General features: G+C 43.3%; 1 protein-coding gene across 7 annotated transcripts in view; it reads right to left on the bottom strand.

Moving 5' to 3' along the window:
* LOC139051281 (uncharacterized) overlaps window positions 1-23,547 on the bottom strand; it is a 211,713-nt gene that overhangs the window by 105,013 nt on the left and 83,153 nt on the right. For all 7 annotated transcript variants that reach the window (XM_070528283.1, XM_070528286.1, XM_070528284.1 and 4 more), the window contains 3 exons: window positions 22,478-22,548; window positions 12,698-12,797; window positions 690-815 (listed from right to left, as the gene is read on the bottom strand). In XM_070528283.1, coding sequence (XP_070384384.1) covers window positions 690-815; window positions 12,698-12,797; window positions 22,478-22,548 — 297 coding nt within the window. The remainder of the gene's footprint in view (window positions 1-689; window positions 816-12,697; window positions 12,798-22,477; window positions 22,549-23,547) is intronic.

Below are 23,547 nucleotides of genomic sequence, written 5' to 3'. Positions count from 1 at the left end.
TTCTCGACATTGCAAATGATTTACATAGGAAAGTAGAAGCAGAAAAACATTGGGACAATGCCTAAATATCTGTTGTATACAACAGGCAGTGCCAAGGTGCAAGTGTTAATGCTGTGACCATTAGTAGGCAAAACAGGAGTGCCCAACAATAGCAGAATCTCATGATACAGATCTTCCTTCCTCTAAACAGTCAACAACTGCTCCCAAGACAGCCTTGTTTTCAGATACAACCAAACAATCAAAGTGCACAGAATATAATTTACTCAGTGAATGAAACTGACATGGCAAAAGCACCAATAATTTTTTGGTTGCGGCAGCGAAAAAGTCTGTTATAATGTAAAATCTGGCTTTCACTGATTTGCATATAACTTAGATCAAAATGAATAAAATACTGCCTCTTCAATACCTGATAATTTACCTGACAATAAATATCATACCTGGCCCAGAGATTGGTATATGTCATCATGCTCTGCATTTGTTTACAGCAAAGACAGTACACAGTGTGCTTGCTTGTAAGCCAGCATTGAGTGTTTTTCGCAAAGCCTCTCCAGATATGGCTTACTAAAGAACAGCCCACCATATGCATACATGCTAGGCAGTGCCCTAAGAACTTATGCACTACAGATGAACAGCTCAGTTGAAGTACTCAAGTGCAACATGCAAATTGGTGTGCTTATTGGTGCACTTACCTGCACAGTTCTCCAAAGACCTCCAGCGCAGCCAACACTACCGCCTGGTGGCCCGTAGCCATTTGATCAGACAGATGTTGCACAAACAACTTCACAAGGTCATGACTTGCCCTAAAGTTTTGCTGTCTGTTGGAGGAAAACCGTCACTCATTGAGATTGATATAGTATTGTTTTTGTTCTTTATTAAGAAATAAGCCTATGCAACCAAGTGTAGTGATTACAGTATGAAATGAATTAGATTACAAAGAAACATGACAAAGATCAAAACACTTAAGATATTCATGCAGTGGGATTGATTACATTGTCAAAGAAAGATCAGCAGTACCATAGATGTGAAAGCGTCAAATGGCAAATTGAGCGAAAAAGCCAGCAGCATCTATAGCAGTGAAACCTCCCATTGGCTGTGACCGAGTGTCACAAGCACATCCCGCGCGCTTGTGACGCTGCCTCGTGCTTGCTGGCTCGGGCCTTGACGAAGCTGAGCGGGCAAAAGGGAACACCTGCTACCGCGGTCCCTGTCACCCTCACTTTCGGAAGCCTGCATTATCCGTTCGCTCTTGGTCTGTGCAAGCTCCTGCCTGCATTCTAATAGCTCCTTGGTAAGGTCAAATCAAAATGCACCAAGCGTCTCAACACGCTCGCTTGCCCACGGGGAGTTCATAACTCGAAAGGAAGGACCACTCAGCGACGTTCAATATTGGACATTAATGCTTTCACATTCACAACTCATGAGAAGTGCTTAGGTGTTGGATTTTTTTACGCTAAGGTCGAAGAAAAACTAAGATTTATTATCTGGTGCCTCAGCACCCATTACAGCACCAGTACATGGGTAGCGAGGTAATCTGAAATATACAGACTACTTATGGTAGTCTCTCCTATAGCAGTCTTATAATAGGCTGAAAGTAGAGCCACAATACTCAATATTGTAAACCAATAACCAAAGTTGCTGAAAATCATTCTTTTCTCATTTAAATGTAAGCTCAGTCTCCATTGAACATGGGAAAGTTTTTCATAATACAGTTAAACCTGGATATAACGAAGGCACTAAAATCAGCATTTTACTTCGTTATATTGAAATTCGACCACCACCGCCAGATTTTCCTTCCACGAAAGAGGCTGTAAAATTTTTCTGATTATTATTTTGAAAATTTTTCTACTTTACAAATGCCAAGAGGATTTTGTGCTAAGTACTGTACTGCTACTCGTGTTTATCACTGTTATTGCCACAAGTAGCAGAGAGAAGAGCACCACAAAAACACCTAATTGGGCATCGACACAGCGCATGCTCGAAAATACGCGTCATAGAATGCATCGTCTATACGAATGTGTGATACACTGCACTGACATTGTACATTGCCCAATGAACTTGCCGTCAAAGTGTGCGATATCCTATCGGCGCCCCCTGGTCAGACGCCATATGACATGCTGAAGATGGCAATCCGTGAACAAATGCGATTTCCAAATGAAAATGACTGCAACAGCTTCTCTTGTTGATAGAGCTTGGGAATCACCACCCACCACAGCTCCTGAGACAGATGCAGGCCCTCCCTGGCACTCGTCTGCGCTCATTCCACAATGGCCTCTTAAAGGAGCTTTTTATATGGCAGTTACCACCCACCAGGGTTAGTATAGACTATTCAAGAATCAAGAAAAATTCAAGGACAATTCAAGAATGCCAAAGGCTAAAATTCAAGGAGGAGGTAACAAACCTTGTTCATACACATATACTAGAAAATAGTAAAATCTCCTTCCTAGCTGCAATTTCTTGCAACCAGGAAATTGTTGGACACACTTTTAAAGCTCTTCACTCAAAGTCGACTTTTCCAATGTAATGATGTCAATTGCCATCTAACATTGCGGTTAGTAGTGTCTGGCTTCAGCTGAAGATGATACTCGTCGCAATAAAGTGAAATGACTGAAGCATGCTTTCCTTTATGCATTTCTATAGCCTAGAGCTGGAAAATAGAGCCATGATGACTGCAGTATGAACAAACTAGCAAAACAACAAAAATAGTGGTACGGTTAGGTCACTTGATCTGGCTTCGTCTAGCTCCACGATCACAATTGTAATTTAAGCAAGCCTGTCATTGGTGGCTGTGGACAGGCAATTTTGCAGCAATCAGCAACACTCTGCAAAGAAAATATCAAGGACTGTTTTTTGATATACTGTGGGGCTATTGAATTTGTCGTTCGAGACTGCCCAGGACTGCCCGAGGCGGTGCTTTCAGCCAATGAGCGCTGTGTATGCAGCATCTTAGACAGTCCTGGACCGTCTGGGATGACAAATCAGAGAGACAGAATGTCCGTGGCATAGCAACAATGCAGAGTTTGTTCCTTTCAATGTTCAAAAGTTACCCCCAACCCGTTTTAAAGGACATCAAGGAGAAGATTTATTTTCAAGGCATTTTAAGGGCCCTTAAATATATTTTTACAAATTCAAGGGTAATCAAGAAACACAATATGTAAGAATCCTGACTCACAGCTCAGATGGTTTTGGCATCTGCACCAGAGCTGAATCTGTTCGTGCTGGACACCATCGTGGAAAAGGTGTGCCATGTAGCACTGTCCCAGCTATTGGTGGCAGCTGAAAGTTCTGAGATACACATGGCATCTTCCACGCTAGCAGCGACACTACCCACTAATCAATATTTTAATTCAAAACCTGCTTCTTCAAGGCAGGATGATCTCGCTAAGGTTCATGCCAACATTCGAAGACTTGCAAATCTTCGGCAAGCAACCTCACCACAAAGCAGGATGGCGCCGCACCAAGACAGCTCAGAGACGGGTAACATTTCACATGGTCTCCACTTTGGTCACCAACTGGCTCCCACCATCCATCTCCACAGGAAGTCTTCAGAGTCTCCAATGACTGCTGGTACCACTGATTATTCAGGCCATCAGTGCAGCATTTTACTCGGCCATGTGGCTGGCCGGGAAATGACCTCAGGAGCCACTAATGGTGACGAGTGACTCCTGCCTGCTTGCCAGTCACCTGTTCTTTGTTCGAGACTTTATCAATGGACTACAGTTTCTCGTTGACATGGGAGCAGAGGTGAACGAACTGCCCACACGTAGTATAGACAGGAACGGTAAACCTATGATGAAACTGCAAGCTGTCAATGGCAGCACAATCGACGTGTACCACCACAGGTCTCTCATGCTTAGCATTTGACTTAAAAGGGCATTCAGGTGGATATTTCTGGTATCTTCAGTCAGTCACGCAATACTAGGTGCTGACTTTCTTTCGAACTACACCCTCCTAGTTGACAAGGCAAATAAAAAGATAATGGATTCCACAACTAGATAAGTTTAGCCGACAAGGTTTCCACCATTTGATCACTCATGCTTATAGTGCCGCAGTGTTCGAAAGCTCTGCTCCTCACTACTAAGCGAGTTTCCATCCCTTACTGCTTCACCCGACTGGACTAAACATGCCCGTCACAACGTCGCACATCACATCATCACTAAAGGCCTGCCGTGCCATGCATCACCCCATCAACTCGCACTGTAGAAGTAAACTATAGCCAAACATGGTTTCGAACAGATGCTAGAGGTTGGTATCGCTCACCCATCGTGTAGTGTTTGGTACTCACCACTTCTCGTGGTGCCAAAAAAGACAGGTCATTGGCGCCCATGCAGAGGTAATTGTGCCCTGAACGTTGCAACGGTCCCTGACAGATACCTCCTGCCAAACATTCAGGACTTTACTGCCAGTCTTCAAGGAGCAAAAGTGTTTTCAAAAATTGAATTGGCAAAAGGCTATCATCAATTTCCTACGGCCAAAAAGAGATATTGCCCAGGTCGCCATTACAATCGCTTTGGATTATTTGAATTTCTTCAAATGCCATTTGGCCTCGAAAATGCTGAACAGACATTTCAACGGTTTATTGACATTGTAGTCCATTGGCTGTCATTCGTGTTCGCTTATATCGATGACATCCTGGTTGCCAAGTCATCACAAGAAGCTTGTCTTGAACACATTTCGCTCCTCTTCTACTGACTTCAAGAGCGTGGTGTAGTTATCAGTTCGGACAAGCGCCAGTTTGGCATGCCATCTCTGGAGTTTCTTGGCCATAACGTGAACAGAGATGGCATCAAACCTCTGCCTACCAAGGTGGAAGCCATTGCAAGTTAACTTCGTCTGAACTCGATATGACAACTCCAACGTTTTCTTGGCTCACTAAATTTCTACAGCCGTTTTATGCCTTTCTGTGCCACAACACTTAAAACTGCTTGAAGATCTTTTGGCTCACACGAACTCTGCAGCATTAACTCCAGCCTGGACTAATGCAGCAGAAAAGGCTTTCGTGGTCATAAAGGATCAACCAGCTGAAGCAAGACTCCTAATGCATCCGAAGCATGATGCCCCCACCAGTCTTATGGTATATGCTTCCGGTGTAGCTGCTTCAGCAGTTCTTCAGCAGCTTAGTGATGGCACCTGGAAACCTTTGCAGGGTGTCTACCAAGCTGACATTACCAAATTCCCTGAGTTTTCTAGGTTTTCCCTGAGTGCCTTTGCGAAATTCCCTGAGTGATGCAGAACTATGTTTTATGTCAAGACGGGCTGGAACCATATCGCCCGATGCTCTGACTCTTTCGTAAGCATAAGAATTTTTTTTAAAAAAGAACCGACTTAATGCAATTTGAATACTAAGGAGTAGTGTTTATGTTATTCAAAAAAAAAAGAATAGAAGGGAGGGGTTAGTAAAATGCACAGCAAATAAAATGTCTTCGAAAGAAATTGCAAATCGAGTCTGACATTCTCAAATACAAATAAAAAGGAGATGCATACAGAAGCAAATATTTTCAAATATGAGCTGCTTATACCAACTGACAGCAAGCTCAGTGGTATGAAGCCCGAATTTTGTCACAATTGAGTTTCTCTCAACAGCTCGTAAGTCGACCTCAACTGTCCTGACATACAGCCCGCGCACGACGCCTCAGTGTTGTGTTTCACTGCTTTAAAAAGTTTATTTTGGTTTGTATGAGGGACCCCAGCATCTAGGCGTCAGCCAAGAGTGTTTTTTGAGCTCAGGCTCCTTCAAAGAAGCACTCGCATACTTCGTTCCCCGTTCATTCCTCAATGCGTTGGTCCTTTCTGTTCTCATGTTCCTTCTGTCACGCGTTGACACTACGGACCATTCGAAGCATACTCTTGGTCAGTTTACAGTCAACGTCCAATTTTTCGGACCCCCTAGGGGCCGCGAAAACTTCCGAAAAGTCAGGCAGTCCAAAAAAATAAATGCATGTATTTTACTGCTCTTAAGGGCTCAAATCGACACAGGCACGTCTGGAAAAGCTCTGAATGCCTGTCAGTACACGTATTAGGCATAGCGGGGCTCATACTGTGACAAGAGAGGGCGGGTGCATGCGTGTAAAATTAAGGAATACATACTGTGTCCCGTGACAATTGCCCCTCCCTACGCTTGTTAGGCTTCACCGCAATACTTTTGCTAATGCTTCACCGCGTCACACAACTCTACTGAGACGAAACTAACTTTCAGGAACCAGCATATGGAATGCGTCGTGCTTTCCGAGCTCCGAAGCCAAAATTATTGTTGACAGCGGAGAAATGAAGAAACACGGCACCGAACGGCAAGCAGCTTAATAACGAACGTCGGAGCAGCTAGGCGAAGCGTTGCCGCAGTGGTGGCTTTGGCTGCCAGCGGGTCTGCGAGCGATAGCGCCGGTTCGAGGCGGCGAGGTAATCAAAATGGCAGCGGTGACTTTGATTAATGCCGTTTCGGACCTGCGGTCATGCAGAACGCCCGGAAAATCGGACGCCAAAGAGTTCTTGCGTCCGAAATTTCAGACGTTCTGATACATTGACTCTATGGGGTACGTGGCGGTGCCGCGAAGGCGTCCAAATTATCGCGAATCCGGAAAGTCGGTCGTTTATTCTACACTGGCAACTCCTCCAGCCGACGACAGGGCGTCAATGACGATTCGTTGTAATTCCTGTCTGTTATTCGAGCCAGCATTACCGCGACTTTCGACCCTTTCAATAAAATTACAGCTAATTTTCCCTGATGGAGGCACAAATTCCCTGAGTTTTCCCTGAGTTTTTCCAGACTACTAAAAATCCCTGAGAATTCCCGGTTTTCCCGGTTTTCCCGGTTGGTAGACACCCTGCTTTGGGATTTTTCTCAAAGAAACTGCCTGGCCTGGACACGCACTACTACGGTGTTTTTGGTCGACAGCTTCTTGCATCTCACTTCGCTGTAAAGCACTCTCGCCGTGAGCAGGATGAAGCACGTCACTTAACCCTGCTCACCCAACACGAGCCACTCAACTATGCGCTATGCTCTGGATGAAAGAACTACTCACCACAAGAGGCCATGCAATTGGCTTACCTTGCAGAGATTTTAAGGCAAGTTGGGCACGTCAAAGGAACAATAAACATTCCAGCAGATGCACTAATCCACGTCGTAGGATTAAAGCTGCACCGGTAACGAAGAACAACTGGCATCAGCACAGATTGGTGATGAAGAATTGAGGTGCCTAAGTTTGACATCAACGAGTTTGCCCTTTGAAGATCTTCCCCTGCTCGGTACAACAGCAACCATCACCTGTGACATGTCAACCAGCTCACCGAGACCTTTTGTCCTGCTCTCACTCCAGCAAAGAATATTTGCACATCTTCCCTCCTTTTTCCATCCTGTTATTAGCGCATCACAGAGGCTCCTCACCAAGCGCTATGTGTGGCCTGGGATGAACGATGACCTGCCAACCTGGGTGCAGGCTTGCTTGCCTTGCCAGAGAAGCAAGATACATCACACTAGAAGCTCACTTCAAAAATTCCTATTACCAAGCCACTGTTTCCTCAAAGTGCACATAGACATCGTCAGACAGCTTCCTCCCTCCAAAGGATACCATTATCCCCTCACAATTGTTGACAGGTTCACTAAGTGGCCAGAAGCAGCACACATCATTGATATCACGGCCGGAACCATCACCAAAGCTTTCGTCAACATCTGGGTGTCGCAATTTTTAGTTCCAGAGGAAGTGGTTGCAGACCAAGGCAGACAATTTGAATCTGCCTTCTTAAGCCATCTCTCAAGTCAGCTAGGATCAACTGATCAAGCAATGGATCATACCTTGCTTCTCGTCCTCCTTGGTATATGTAGCGTCTTCAAAGAAGACCTTCAGTACACTGCAATGCACTGTAGTTTATGGAACTTCAATTCAACTGCCCGCTGAGTTCATCTTCCAATGACCCTACCAGGAAAGCAAGCTGGCATCTTATCTGAAGTGCTTGCAGGAAATTTTCAAGGCCATTCGACCGGTGGCATCGTGAAACAAGTCAACGCAAAACCCATTCTTCTTCAAGGATTTGCAAGCTGCCTCTCATGTTTTCCTTTGGACAGACACTGTTTGCAAGAAACTCCAAACACCGCACACCAGCCCACACTTTGTGATCAACAGGCATGATAAGCATTTCATAATTCATGCCGGTGCTAAAGAAGGTAAAGTATCAATCAACACGCTGAAGCCTGCCTTAGTTTGAATTGCCCCGGTTGGTGCTGTAACTGCCGCCTCCACCCTCCAATCATCAGACTGTCCCAAGCCACCTACATCGAAACGAAAACATGTGAGCTGGGTTTGTAAACACGACTTCGTCTCTACGGCAGGGGGCTCTGTGTCAATGTACCAATGCGCCAATGAGAACGACATGTGCCAAGACAGTGCAAGCGGAGTGAGCTCGTGAGCAGTGAAAATAAAGTCATAGTTGGTGCTCGTATCTCGACATGGGAACATCTTTCCTTCCTTCCGCCACAAGCTCAATGCAATAAATAAGTCTGCTGGGAAGTTGAAAGATCAAACCAAAAGAAACGAGAAACAGCCTCTGAGGGTCACATGGTCATATACCTGCCCCCAATAATTTATATATGCCACTGTTGCATATGCCATTACATGCCTAAATGGCCAGTTGGCTGATCGAGTTATAAACCAAGGGTCAGGCACGGGTACGTTAGAACAAGTGTGCCATGGTCAGCATAATGCACACTGAAACTGTACAAAATGTTTTATGAACAAACAAGTGTAGAGGCCTCACGAGAGAAGTGGCATGACTGTCAATGATCAATGTAGGACAATGTCCCAATGTTTTCCTACCCAAGTTTGAGAACGACAAGTACTGGTCTCACTAGAAGCCTTGTTACTTAAGTCTGTAGAAAAATAGCCAATATTTGCTGCCAGACACCAAAACTGTAGATATGGAATAGTACTCCTGAAGGCATGGAGTCCAACAGCCCAGACGATCCACAATATTACCTACCATGAACAAGCTGACATATACACAGTACTTCCCCCCCCCCCCAAAAAAAAATGGGCATTGTGTTTTGTGTTATCTGTCACATACTGTACAACTCCGAATACAAATCAGTTGATTGCACATTTGTCCAGTCTGAATCGCTTGTCCCATTATGTGTGCTCTTCATCATATGTTTACTTTCTGATGCCACACTTCAGGCACATACCTTAGACAACCTGTGCACACTGATGGATCCCAGAGACATGCCTTCCAACACATGATGTACTAGGCCTTGATACGTAAAACCTCATTAATACATGCCCACCTAAAAAATACCAATGGCTGAAATGTAGTTGCAACGAATCCTTCACCCAGTCTCCATAGAGCCTAATGTATGCGCTGACCGCTTAGGCCATTGTGGCTTATCATATGACTATTGGTTAGTGCATACCATGATCACTTTTTGTCATATAGAGGTTAACTGTGCAGCCTCAAGCCATGCTGGACTTTCCGCCTTTTTGGAAAATACAGTGATCAGTCAACTAATGATTTCTGCTTTAGCACAAGTGTGGTGTTACCTACACTGAGAAGCATTGGAAATGCATGGAGGCATGCTGGCTGTCTCAGCAAAGAACATAACCACCAAAGGGCCCACCAGTATGACTTATCGCCGCCAACCTTATTGCGATAAGCAACTTCAACTATCTGCTCGGCAGTGCACAGAGCCATTGTAAACCTGCAGCACACTTGATCCGAAAGAGCTGCTGTTCTCTTTCATCTCTTTGTGTGGGACCGCTTCAAGTGCACATTGCTTGCAGAAACGAAAGCAGACCGCCATCAATGCATTGGCTCAACAAGATACATGCCGTACCTGTGCACAGCCAGCAGCGACGTGGGCATGAAGAAACCTCACTGCACAACGCTCACACGAAACATGGGTGCAGATCTGCCAGCAAACCAGCCCGCGTGCTGTACAGGGGCGATATTCTCAGGCGATCAGTCACGGAGATAGTTTCATTTTTGCGAGATATTGCGAGACTTGGCACTGGGTGTGTTGAATTGTATGGCCAACAACGCCACTGGCACTGTGCCTAGATAGTGAGCTTGGCACAACGCTGGAAACGCTGTAGACTGTATACACAGATAAGTCTGGTGCCGAGTAACGTGAAATCTCGCAAAATTTATCGCCAGAGAATACCGCCCCAGCAAGCATCCTGGCATAATGATGGCATGCACTACTTAGTAGGTGGCGTGCTGGACACAAATCTTGCAGACCGATTGGAACCATGTGGTATCAGCTACTGCGTTTCAATGAAACACTGCAATGATTTAGTGTTCATCTAAAGCGTGATGTTTTCTAAAGGAGTGGTCCCTGCACATGCCTGTGTTGCTCCACAAAAGGTGCACATGATCTCAGCAGTACTCAGGTGGAGTTTTTAAAAAGTGCAGCACTAGTAAGTCACTTAATGCATGAAAGGTGCATTCAATGACCTTGTGTGCATCTGCCTCACACAAGAAGCTTTCAACATATATGCAGTATAGCCCTGCACAGCACTGGGCTGCAGGCACATACATTTTAAAGGGAACAATTGCTAAGAAAATGCTGTTAACATCTGATAAGAAAATGCTTTTCTCACAATGAAAAAAAAATTAACTTTTCAGTCAGACAGAATGAGGCGGTCACCCAGCACTAAGGGTCTATCAGTCACTTTTGGTGGAGGCCAGCAAAACAGGCCTTGTTTCCTAGCAGGCACAAGGGGACAATGCATGTCTCAGACAACCATGTCATCCTCAAAGGTTGGGGTTTTGTAGTGCAGACCGCACACATTCATAGAATGCACCTTTTCGGCTGTCAAGTATAGGTATTTTAGTGTCTATATAAGGCTTTAATTTTGTTTGGGTCACCTTGGTGAAGGAGCCCCAGAAAAGAACACATCCCACTAGTGTAGATGGCATGTACAATTTGCACCGATGCTAAGCCAAGGGATTTGTCCTAAAGACCAACATCTGTGTCAAGGAAAGCTTCAAGAAAGGGCTGAAGATGTATAAATGATTACACTGTATAATTAATGGTCCAACAGTAGTGAATTTCGTAGGACGGACTGAGTATAGGCACCTTCACAGTGACCTTCACAGTCATTAGAGGAACATAACCTTCATGAACCCCTGTGTCAGGAGGCTCACACACAGTGCAAAGGGCTTCTTTCATGCCAGCTCTTTCTTTGCACGTTCTAGTAGACTACCATGAGCTTAATAGTCAGAATAGTTGTCATTTGATATGTCCCCCCCCCCCACGAAACTGCCAGAGGCGTGCAATGTGGGGTGCACGGCACAACGGCGGATAAGGTAAAATGGCTAAAATTTTTTTCGTCTTCATTTCTATAATTTTGCATGCTTTTTTCTTTCGGCGCACACACCAGTAGCCAGATTTATATGTTATAAACAATAATGCAGCATGGGAGCACTGTAGTAAGCGGTTTATTTTACCATAGAACACGTACACAAGTGGATGATGCATTGGCTGCTCATTGATATTGCCGATACTTATATCCGATACTTCTACTTTGTTAGAATAAGTATCGTTAAAAGTGGGTTCAGCTGCATATGACTAGCCCACAGCATTAACCCATCTGGAAAAACCCCATCATGGTGCATGAAAGCCTTCTTTTCATTGTGACTGAAAGCATGGACCTTACATGCCAGATCCGTTCCGTTGCCATCAATTTGCTTTGCCACAGCACACAAAACACTTCACTGCACGACATGTCTGCCATTGCTGAACGCACATACACATGAGTCCGCATCGCATCAGTAGCCAGTACTGCACATAACTACGAATCCATTTCTTTCATATGGCGGTTGAGTGAGGAATTATATTACTGAGCAGGAAAGCTGAATTAGCAGTAGTGTGCTGCTAAGAACTTAAAAAAATTTGCAGGGCAACCAACCTAGAGCAATTTGTAACTGAGTTAGTTTACTTGGTCGCAATTCCTGATATCACTCATTAAAAGATTTGTTGACTTTTCAAGGTGCTCATAATTTCTCTGAAATTTCCCGGTTACAGTTGCCAGCCCAGTGTGATGTATCTTTACATAATGCAATGCCATGATTATGATAATGTGGTGTGATTATGAACATGTATGTGCTGTACACACTTTTTCGAATAAGCTTGTTGAGAGTCAGCACTGTGTGTGTCTACTCCTGTCTGTCATGTCTGCTTCGAACTATACATATAGCCAGACACCCTGTAATCAGAACTGCTTACCTTGCATGCCACAAGAACCAAAAAAAAAAGTGAACCCAAAATTATAGATTTCCCTCAAGACTCCAATGAAGCCCCTTGACAAAAGGTATTGTACTGTACACTACCAGTCACCTTATGCTATTCCCTGCCTATTTTCCTGCTGTTGCAACAGCATTGTATTGCTGCCAGTCTGCGCTTGTAAAGAAAAAAATTTCTTTTTCCTTTGCGAGAGAACATATTAGAGTAAGCACCAAGCTAACAGAGGCTTGTTCAGTCATGTGCAAAAGTCTAGAGAGCACAGCATCAGCAAAAATAAAAAAATTTCTAGCACAGCCATGCAAATTATAATTGTCTCAATAGAGTGCATTGGTCAAACAGGTGTACGTAGATTCCAGCATTTTATTTCAGCCTGCATGCATAGGCTGTGATGAAAAATCACTTTTAAGTGGGATCTGTGGTCCTCAGACTGTTGCTCGTTACTGTACACCCACAGTAAAAAGGCGCCATCACCTGGAAAGTAGTTCCTGAAGCAGGCTGAGAGCATTTGCTGCAGCGTCCATCCGTTTGGATGTCACCAGCTGGCTTGCAGACATTAACAGAGGTTGAAGAGCTGCATAAAACGAGTCATTAGTGCACAGAAATGACCAAGCAATGAAAGAGCAACAGATGAATTCAAGACTGTAGCATTTAGAAGGCTCTTTCTCAACATTAGCTGAATGTACTATGTATACTTAAGGAATGAAAAGCATCAATTTAGGGCTAACTAATGCATGAGGGCAAATCAGAAAGTATTCGCCCCATTTTTTATTAGCCAAAATAATGTACACACAGGCAATTAAAACAATATGTACTATTCTACGTGCCTTACACTACTTTTCCACATAGTCTCCACACCGGTTCAGATATTTGTCCCATCGTAGCACTACATTTAATATGGCCCTAGTAGAATGTGACACAAGCGACTTCCCCGAAGGCTCATTGTCATGCAAGTCTTCACGATCTTTTGCGAACTCGCAACACCACCACCTCGCACTTCTAAAAGCGAGACACCGTTCCCCATATGTGGGCTGCATCTCCCTGTGGATTTCAATGGGCGTTTGTCCCTTGCTCCAATAAAAACAAATCGTACTTCGTTGCTCATACACCTAGGACGTGCGAAGCACAACCGCCATTTTCAACAACTGACAGCAGTGCCATACCGTGGAGCTATTGACAGATAAGGCCAAGATGGTCCAAGAAAGGTTCACTGCTGGGAATGGATTTGTTGACTTGGCATTTACAGCCATAATTTGGCTAAGAAAAAAATTGGGGGCAAAAACTCTGATTTTCCCTTGTACACACTTTTGTTTGCGCAGTCTTCACTTCGGGTGGCATTGCGTAATTCTGTCTTGTACACTTATATCAGCATGTGTGTTACCCTGATGACCAGTTTCATAGTGGCATGACATGGCACTTTCGAGTAATTACACAAATGGGGTGTCCTACTTTAAAGTTTCCCTGTCACATTTCATTCCTTAAGTAAAGCACAAGTGCTCTTTTTCAGCACTAGAACAATTATATAGTTCTCTCACACAAAACAATTTCTCATAACACAGAAAAAATTTTCTCTGCTTCTGCCTGGACAGCACTCTTGCTAACAGCACGCAATAAATAAACAATGAACTATTATGGAAAGCTAACTATGTAGAAACAAACCTATGCCAATAGATGCACTGAGCTGAAAATTTTACAGCCAGAGTTAAGCATGGGGAAACAAGCTGACACCATGTGCGGTAACAGTCAGTACAATAAAGCATACCTGCACACTTCTGCATTTACAACCATGTCAGTAACATTTTACAGAGTTGTTCGAAGAATCTTGCAGTCGGGCGTCAGATCGGGGTTTGAGATCTTGCTATAGTGTCCACATGCCAAGGAGGGCGGAATGCCAAAGTACTCATGGTCAAGAATTATTTCGGGACTGCCCACTATGGCTTCTCTCACAGCCCACATGCTGCTTTGAGAAACCAAACTCAATCAGCTATGCAGGGAGTGCAAAGAAAAACAAGCAGTTGCACTGTCCAGCTGGCATGTGGACATCCCTTGCAGAACAGTGCTTGTCACAGTTCAAGGGCTGATCTTACAGGTACTGAACAAATACATCATAGGCTCCAGGCTAACAGGAACACAATGTGGCACACAAAGTAAGTGAGTCTACCCTGGGATTTGCTTGTGCTCCTCCCACAATTCCTTCTCTACAAGAAGAATGAGTTGCAGCTGCTCCAGTCTTCCACACCATACAAAAAAAATTAGGCAGAACATGAAGCAATGTATACGAAGCCATGTATATGAAGCTTAGTTTTTGGGAAAGATGCATTTAAACACAACATATGGAATGTGCAATACAGGCCTCTTTATTTACAGATTACGATGTGTCCATGGTATTGGGCCATTTCTTTTCTTCTTGTTCGGCAGCTATCTGGATTACGGTAGAGGAATGGATAAGGTGTTTAAATGAGGGTGCAGCGCCGAGGATTTTTTCGATCGTGGTTTATGTTTCTCTCGGCAGATGGCGCAGATCATCAAGGGTCAACCACAGCAGCTGGTGCGACACGCAGGACTCCTCAAACATGGGACTCCTCCTCAATGGAATTGCTAGTAAATTGTCCCATATATGCCTGTGTACATTCTCAGCACCTGGCGAGCCTCTGGGTAGCAAGCTTAGGTATATCCTCCTAGATATCTAAGAGTAGTAGCACTATCCAGACAATGTGCTTTGCAACTCGTGAAAGTCCACTGTGGAGACAGCGTATTTACTAGTGCTCAACTTTGGTACAAATGCAAAACTATCTGGCTATTGCAAAGTGCAGTTTTTCAAGCTATGCACATAAGGTGAGAAACCACAGCTTGCTAAATACAGCAATGTTCGTGGTTAGCATGCATGGCAAGCATGCACATTGCTACTAACTGCGCAAGTTACTATTTATTTCAATCTACAGTATCTACAGTACAATCTACAGTTTTAAGTTACTGTTATTTTCAATCTACAGTATCTTGCAAGTTACTCTATTCCAACCTTTTATTTACACCAAGTAGTACCCACCTAGTCTATTGAATGCTAAACGGCACGCTGGGGCGAAAACTCAAGAAACACAAATGCACGAATGTACAGACACTTCCCAACAGGATATATATTAACGTCTGAATGACGCACGTAGTAGCTAGAATAATGTGATAACGATTGTTTGTGACCAAAACAATGTTTAAAAGTATGCATAAGCTCCACTGGAGTTTTCTAAGTATGCGTAAGCACACCCGCAAATTTCAATTTGGCCCACCCCAAAATTTCAAATTGGCCCGGCCCCAAATTTAATATGGCCCACCCCCACTATAAGCTTCCTCGTGCATTTTCTATGGAGCCCTAGTATCCCTACGAGTGTTATTTCTGATCAATTTTATTTTATTCTCGGGGGAAGGGGAGTTAATTTTTCCTGATTGCTATAAAGCTACCAATCATCTACATTTACACTATTATAATGATTAAATGTCTTTGACAATTACGCATTTTGGTGCAGATACAAGGAATTATACTTTTCGCGTGACAGGCTGGGGTAGCAGACGATGGAAAAATGATGATTCCCCTGCAGGAACACTGCAGGGACACTGCAGTGTTCCTGCAAGCAAAGGGATGAAGCCTGAACAGAGTTGCAGTCAGCTTGCTCTGCAGACAGACGGCACCATTCAGACATCTTATCTGTTCTTCCACCGTGGTCTGCATCTTCTGTGTCATTGACAACTGAGAGAAAGGGTCCGACAGGCTACTTATGTCTAATGACCAGCACTGGCCAACTAGAATTTAAAAAAGCATGCGAGTTCAGACCCCAGAAAACTCTAAAACATTTGATACAAGCACCCGAAATCCACTAAAAAACCTGATAAATGCAGACAACAATCAGAATCACATTCAATATATTTTCTTATTGCATCTACGTAAAAGAACTGAAAAAAAAATTACAGTGGACAGAAAAAGTGTGCATCTTTTCGTCCATACTGGAATAAAATATATAAATTATCAATGTTACTGCATTCACTTCCACGGCAGGCACTGAGCCAGCCAGGTCAGAAGAGGCCAAAGTGCAGCATATCTGCCACCTTTCGAGCGGATATTTTGACAAGTTTTCCGTGCATGGTAGCACACTACAGGCTATTTTCTAGTTGTTTTGCGTTTCGCCAAAAGGTAGACATACTACTTCCCCACACTTTCAGCAGGAGTTGATAGGAAAACTATGGAAAGCTTCCCACTCGCCAGACTGCACTCTGTTGTAGCCATTGCAACCAGGGTACCAGGCTAAAAAAAGAAAGCCTACAGGCTTCCGAGTGGGTTCTTACTTTTATCTTTTTTTTTTTTTCAGCCCATACCACCGAATACTGTGCAGCAGAAACCTCCGGGGCTGTGTTTAGTTTTCAAGGGTCAAGTCAAAAAGTCCAAAATGCCTTCCGAGGGAAAAAAAAAAACACACAAAGCTGCACTCCACTTTCCCTACACGCTTTAATATGTTTTATACTCACTTTATACTTTTTTTTGCGCATCTGATGCTGATGCTTTTTGTAAACAAAACAAACTAGCCATTTTGTAAATGTGATGTCTGTAACAGATCTTAGAGCTATTTGCTCACAGTGCAGAACACGCTGAACGAAGCTTGAATTCACTGTGGAACACCAGACACAGCGGAGTGCCAACGGGCAGAAGCGAAAGGGTTAAGCTTTTTTTTTTTTTTCTTTGAGCAACTGTGAAGAGCGGGTATGGTTTCAGGAAGTTGTACTTTGCAATAGCAGCACTTGACCTGTCTGGTGTCACCTGCAACTTCCATCAACCAGTCTTGAAGTGCAGGCTGCTAGTAACCATTCTTTCATGAATTTTTGGGGTGTATTTCACCGGAGCCATTTCACAAGTCCTCTAAAGCGCATCAGTGAAAATGGCAAAGAGTGAAACTACTAAGAACTGCCAAAATTGCTAGAGCTTGTATAGCTCTAGCAATACAAGAAGAGACATGGGGACATGGAAGAAATTCAAAGCACACTGTTGAGGATGAATATGCTAATTCCCTCTACCTTCCAAAAGGGCGTGGATAAGCTACATGTTTCTGACACATGAAGCATGAATTGTAAAAAAAATACCACGGAAAAAGAAGCCATCATTAGATGAAAACTGCTAAATAAAAACGCCGACAGCAAGAAAAAAAAAATTCCCACTAGGCAGTCCAAAAAAAAAAAAACACTAAAGCTAGCAGAAAGAAACACTAACTTAGAAACACCATTAATGACATGAATTGATACTTTCTGATTGGTTAGCAGCTTAGAGTACTTTTTTCTAGTTATTTGAGAAATGCTACTGCTGAAAGACCCCATGCTGACGATTTCCACGCGTCTGAATTGCTTGCTACTATGCAGATGTGTTATAAATCACGTAAGTAGAACTAAGAACATATGTAGCACACAACCTTTATTCAAGCGCCATGGAGGACTGGAGCTGATTAAATATTTATCAAAGTTTAGGTTGTGGACAAGATATAGGATGTGTGGTCCGACTGGAGTGTGCTCGCAGAAAGTTGATAATGGTTAGAAACAGACACCGAAGCGGCAGGCAAGGGGGAAAGAGGCCAAGAAAGCTTCACTTTAAAAAACAGCACATAAGTCACTGCTGCAACATATAGCCATCTACTAGCCTCAAGGTCATCCCATGGTACCATCTGCTAGAATCTTTCCATGAAGCAGAAGGCAACAATCATGTGATACCGGCTGCAAATTGTTCAGCATCTCCAGCGGTTTAGTCACAGTTAATTCCGAGTATTAGCATTTTTTAAGGGGCTCCTCACCAGGTCTGCCCATTTTGAGCTGACAAGCGAGTGCATACAATGCGTGCTAACGATCGTGCCTGCAACATATTACACGCTACACACCCCGAAAACAGCTGAAATTCCAAACCAAATACCGTGCGCCCTTCATCTCGTGGGCGCAGCACTCCCAGCTGGGGAGTTGACGTCAGTCACACAAATGCACCTACGTAAATGGAAGTGCTACGACATCACTCACAGTGACACATCAATTTGAGAATTATTCAAGGCAACATCAGTTATTTGTTTGATCTGTTGCTTCAATAGTCGAAATAAATTTTAGAGAAATAATAAAACATATAAACCACATGTCTGTATGTCTTCGTTTTACTTCTTACTTAGTATCGTAGCAAGAGAGATGTACTTCCGTTTGGTCTGCTTGTTCTGTTCCCATGTCGTGCAGTCATGTGCACAGAGAACGAAACCATGTCCTTTTCTACATGTTCCAGTGCATGGTTATGTTCTTTCATCTGCTCGCATTTACCTCAGTGTTCATGTGGCAATGACTTATCATACTACTAGTCTGACGGTGATTCCAGCGGTGCAACGGTGCAGTGTATTGCGGTAGGGATCCATAAGCCGGGCCAGCCTCTCCAAACATGTGCACGATGAGGGATTCATTTCGCAGAAGCAGCCAGACAACACTGCAGGTGTTCTCGTGCACAGCTTGCAAGATCATGCAGAGCAAAATGAAACAAACAGAACCGCTCGTGGGCTCGTGCACAAAACCGTCGCCGGAAGTGCGCCACGCGGCAAGAACATGAGAAACAAAATTTAAAAAATGGGGGCCATGACATGTACGTGACATAATCCTCCGGCTTCTGTATGGGAGAACGCAGGAAAGGAGTTTCACTTGCAGAAGCTAGATGAGGCAAGTGGGGAAAGTGCCAATGTTGGCAGTGAAGCTCGCCTCCTGAAATCATGGGTTTGTTAAAATATTTGTATCTCTGCTAATAATGAACCAATTTGAAAAATTCTTCCAGTAGAACACTCCCTAGAGGGCACATAACAACGTCCAGCATATTATGTCTGCAATGTATGACTATATAGTAGCAACAATAACTACAAGGGCTGCTCTGGAATACTTGAAGATCACCAGACTAGATGCAAGGCTTTACAGAAACTACTGTGTTATTGTAAATATGCATCTATTCTTCCTGTCCTCATCATCATCTTTCATAACACTTTTTTGTCCCTTTATTTTGCTTCCCTTGTGCAGAGTAGCAGGCCAGAGCATGCTAGCTCAGGCTGACCTTTCTGCCTTTCTAGCAAATTATCTCCCCACTCCAGTGTGTAACCAAAATTTGTTATGTGGCCTGGTAAGGAGCTCTTTAAGCATTGTATCTATGGCATCTTGGCTGAAAAACAACTTAGCGTACATCGCAGTCTTGTGCATAGCGCAGCAAAGGCTTTTAGCGAGCAAATACCTGATGCTTTCATATCAGTTATTCAGTTTGCAAAATCTGTCATAAAAGCAGTTATACGCACTTTTGCCACAATGACAGTGCTGTTCACAGCACTTGTCATGGGGAGTGTGGCTTGCCACTGTCATAGAATTATCGCGGGATAATTTGTCACCGGCCTAATATAATACATTAAACCTCAACCACTTATATTTTCGTCTCCTCAATCCATATTTCCACCATGTGCAAGCATGCAAGTCGCATGCATCTCTGTGCAGGGTATTTTAAACAATGTCATATCAAGCGAGCCCGCTATAAGCACCGTGAACATAGCTTGCTCAACTCTTACGATCACCATATTATTTTGTTTTCAATTACTTTATTAGCCAAGCTGCCGCTTTGTTTTGGGGTGCGCATGAAAACTCACAGCGGGCTCGGTCGAATATGTCCAGCAATACAGCACCGAGCAGCGAGCCATGCTGTAAGAGTGGCAACTAAATTTCTGCCTTAGGAATGAAACCTATAATCCCCAACCCTACAACCAAGGCTTCAGTCGCCAAGCCAGCGTGCTGCATTGGCTGCAGCAAGGGCACGAATTCAAGTCATGTGATGTGACTTCCTATGTCATTGTAATAGCAGTGCCAGTCTCTTCAGTGGTGGCCTTCGAGGCCTGTACTCAGCTCACAGTGCAACAATTTTTCATGAGACAAAGCAGCACTCTCCCCTGTGTCTCAATAAAGTAACAGCGCAGGGCATGGCGCTTACGCGCCATCTATTGTGCGGAGTTTATGGTGGCAGGGATGGGCTGCAGGTAGTAGTGCGCGATGATTCAAGGCCGTCCCGGTGCTCACTGCTCTTGAGTCAAAGGAAAGTGCTTTCTTAATACAATTGCAAAACAACAAATGACCACATTTTTTTTTTAAACAAAATGTCATACCTATTAGACAGAGTGCGTTTAATGTTCTGCAACAATATCTTACGGCGACGCTTTAGCTTGAAAAAGCAGATATATTTGGTGCCTCCCACAACCTTTTGCAGACATCATACATCATTGGACAAGACAATGTATCTTGTTCTCTCATTAACTTGTTTAACAAGCCCTTATGGGATAATGAATAAAATGTCTATAGTCCAATCTGTGCATATACGTTCAGGATCTGCAACATCATTGGTACCAGCGCTTGCACTCAGTTTGAAGCAATGATGAAAGAATGTCTGTCCGCAGACTCTAGGCAAACGTTGAAGGTGACAGGACATGCCGTTAAACTGTACACGTCTTTTTGCCTTACTTGGCCTCCAAGCTTGCCATAGTACTACTTTCTCTGTATATCACTCTCTGTAAAGTGATTCTCGCAAACATTACATCCGTAATGCAACTATGGTAACAGCAAATCCACCGAACACAAAGGGAAAAAGTAAAGATAGAAATCGGACACTGCAGTTGATTGGCTGCATCGTGTGGCATCCACCGTGCCGCAATTACAAGCAACAAATAATGCATAGCACAGCCTTCCGCAAGACGCAACCACATCGCAGTTCATTATGTTCACTGTAACTGAACTGAGCAGGCAATCAGGTCGTTATGTGTGGGCAGCTCTCCATAGGCTGCGTGAAAAACTTTTTGGGTATAGATAAACTGTTCATGTTAACTGAAAGTTCACTTTAGGTGGAATCTTTGTAAGTGAGCCTGACTGAATTGATTTTTTTTTATATGTATACATACATATATGACAGACCAGAGTAGAGATCCCCCCAAAAATTTGATGTGGCAGATATGCGAAAAGGTAATCAAATTACTGAGCATCAAGCAAGCAAATAACTGAGCAGAGCACTAGTTACCCTGACAGATATGCATCTCAGCATAGTACTAATTAGTGAAGAAAGTAACTGACTATTTGCAATTTCCAACCAAGTCGCATATTCTAGCAGAACAAGCAAAAAGTCCAGCATTACCAGAATAACTTATTTCTGCTCAGAAACAGACACTTTAGAAATTCAAATCAGACAGCTTGCTTTTTTGTTTCCGGGACAGACTCATCAAAAAGCAGGCAGAGAGATTGCAGCTAGCATACCTGGATACAAGTCAAGGTTTGAAAATTATTGGTGTGCCTGCTAATTGTTGCACAAAGCAGTGACATTCTGGAAAGTTCAAAAACCTTGTTGCGACTAGCATTTTTCCAATTAAGCTGCATATGTTTAACTGCATTATTTTTTAGCACAGAAACACTTCATAGGATAAGATTTTGTAAGGTACCCAATTAACAAAAAATTATTGTAAAAATTCCACCTATGGAACATATTATAGTACATATCTAGTCTTATCTCTTAGCCACCTTCAATTCCCAAACTTGGCCCTCTCTTTACAATTATCTCGCAGACAAGTAGACGAGGGTCATGTTTGCACTTTTTTATGTATATAACTAAGAAACCACATAGAAGAAATAAATACTTGCTTATCATGCTCTGTGTGATTGCCGTAATACCTATGTCTGCTTTCTCAAAGCTGCAGCGTGCATTACAAGCAACAAATAATGCATAGCACAAGCTCCATTTTGGAGAGTGGTACTCGTTGCATTTCTGTTAAAAATGGCAATCGCCTCCAAGATGTACAGCACCACTCGTGTCATGAGTGTCAGCTCAAATAGCTAAGCAATATGTGAAATTATATGGTAATAGTGCTTATCAAGATGTCTGAAGTAATTATTTTAAAATCACTGGTAGATGCTCGACACATGTCCAGCAAACTAAAATGCTTATCTTAGAGGCAAAACAACAAAGAGAGCAAGAAGTTGCAATAGACATTCATTTATCAAAGCCATCGATCAACAAAGCCACCATTCAAGGCATGAGAGTGTTCAGCAGCTGACAGAGAACTGATCTTCAGCAGTTGAAATTCATCTTAGGAAACGAATAATTAAAAGAAAGTTTATATCAGCAGCCACAAATGTTTTGCCATGGTTACAGACAATAACATTCATTATAAGAAACCTATTAGACAGGTCTCAAATGCTCACCATAGGCAACAAGGAGGTTCTCATAAAACACAGGACACTGGCTAAAGCGGCAGAGGCATTTCACCAGAGACCTGTTAGAAAAAAGGGGGTACAAGAAGGACGTAAGCACACAAACTACGCACACGTCAGATAGAAGCACCATGCACTGAGAGTCCCATAGGTCTGCTTTCTGTAGCCGCTTATGTTTGCTACATGTGGTGCTCTTCATACTTTTGACTGCACTACAAACTGAACCAATGTACCTTTTTCCCAGTAGTAACAGCCATACAAAGCCAACAGTTATTGATACCAAAGAAAGTATAAGAAAAATTGACAGTTCTTTATAATTGACACCATAGAATTATATATGCATGGGTCTTAAACTTCTCATAAGCTTCATACTTTTAATAGAAGATCAGAAAAATGAAAGCATTAGACAACTTGTTTACCTGTGCGAGTCCTTCAGTTCGCATGATTCTTTTTGACCATTGTTTAGTGAAGGTGTAAACTGTGGCAGCCTTCCTTGGTGTTTTCACACAGTGCAGAACAGTTTATTGGCCAGTTGCATGCTTCTAAGATCACAAATTATGTGATGCCTGCGGCCGAAAGATTGGCCACTTGTCACCATGACAGTGGCTGGTGCTGGCTAAACATTCCCAGGGCTATGTTTCCTACATAAATGCCCAAGAGAGAAGATGGAAGAATAGCTGGTTGCCATAGCTTGGTTGACAAAGCATCGCAGAAGTTGCAATCAGGTTGTGGGGTTTAGCACTAACCAGCGACAAGTTGTCTTTGTAATCTATTTTATTTGCTCTTTCTTGTAATAGAAATGGGAAGATTACAAATTTAACCTTCATTCATATTCTATTCTCCATTTTCAGGTAGCAACAGTTCTTTTCACTATGCTTCCCGTGACTTTATCGTCTGTTGGCTCCACACAGTTACTCGTATAGAGCCCCTTGATTACCATGATTTTTCTTGCTTTTTTCATCAGAGGCAGCATCACTGATGTGATGGAATTGTCAGATGACTTCCTCAGAGTGTTACTGCGTGAAAGGGTGTCCTTTTTTTTCGAGCTGAGGATGTCAAGT

The sequence above is a fragment of the Dermacentor albipictus genome, unplaced genomic scaffold, assembly GCF_038994185.2.
Source record: "Dermacentor albipictus isolate Rhodes 1998 colony unplaced genomic scaffold, USDA_Dalb.pri_finalv2 scaffold_11, whole genome shotgun sequence".
In the NCBI taxonomy this organism is placed as follows: domain Eukaryota; kingdom Metazoa; phylum Arthropoda; class Arachnida; order Ixodida; family Ixodidae; genus Dermacentor; species Dermacentor albipictus.
This window is presented reverse-complemented; position numbering and strand designations above follow the sequence as displayed.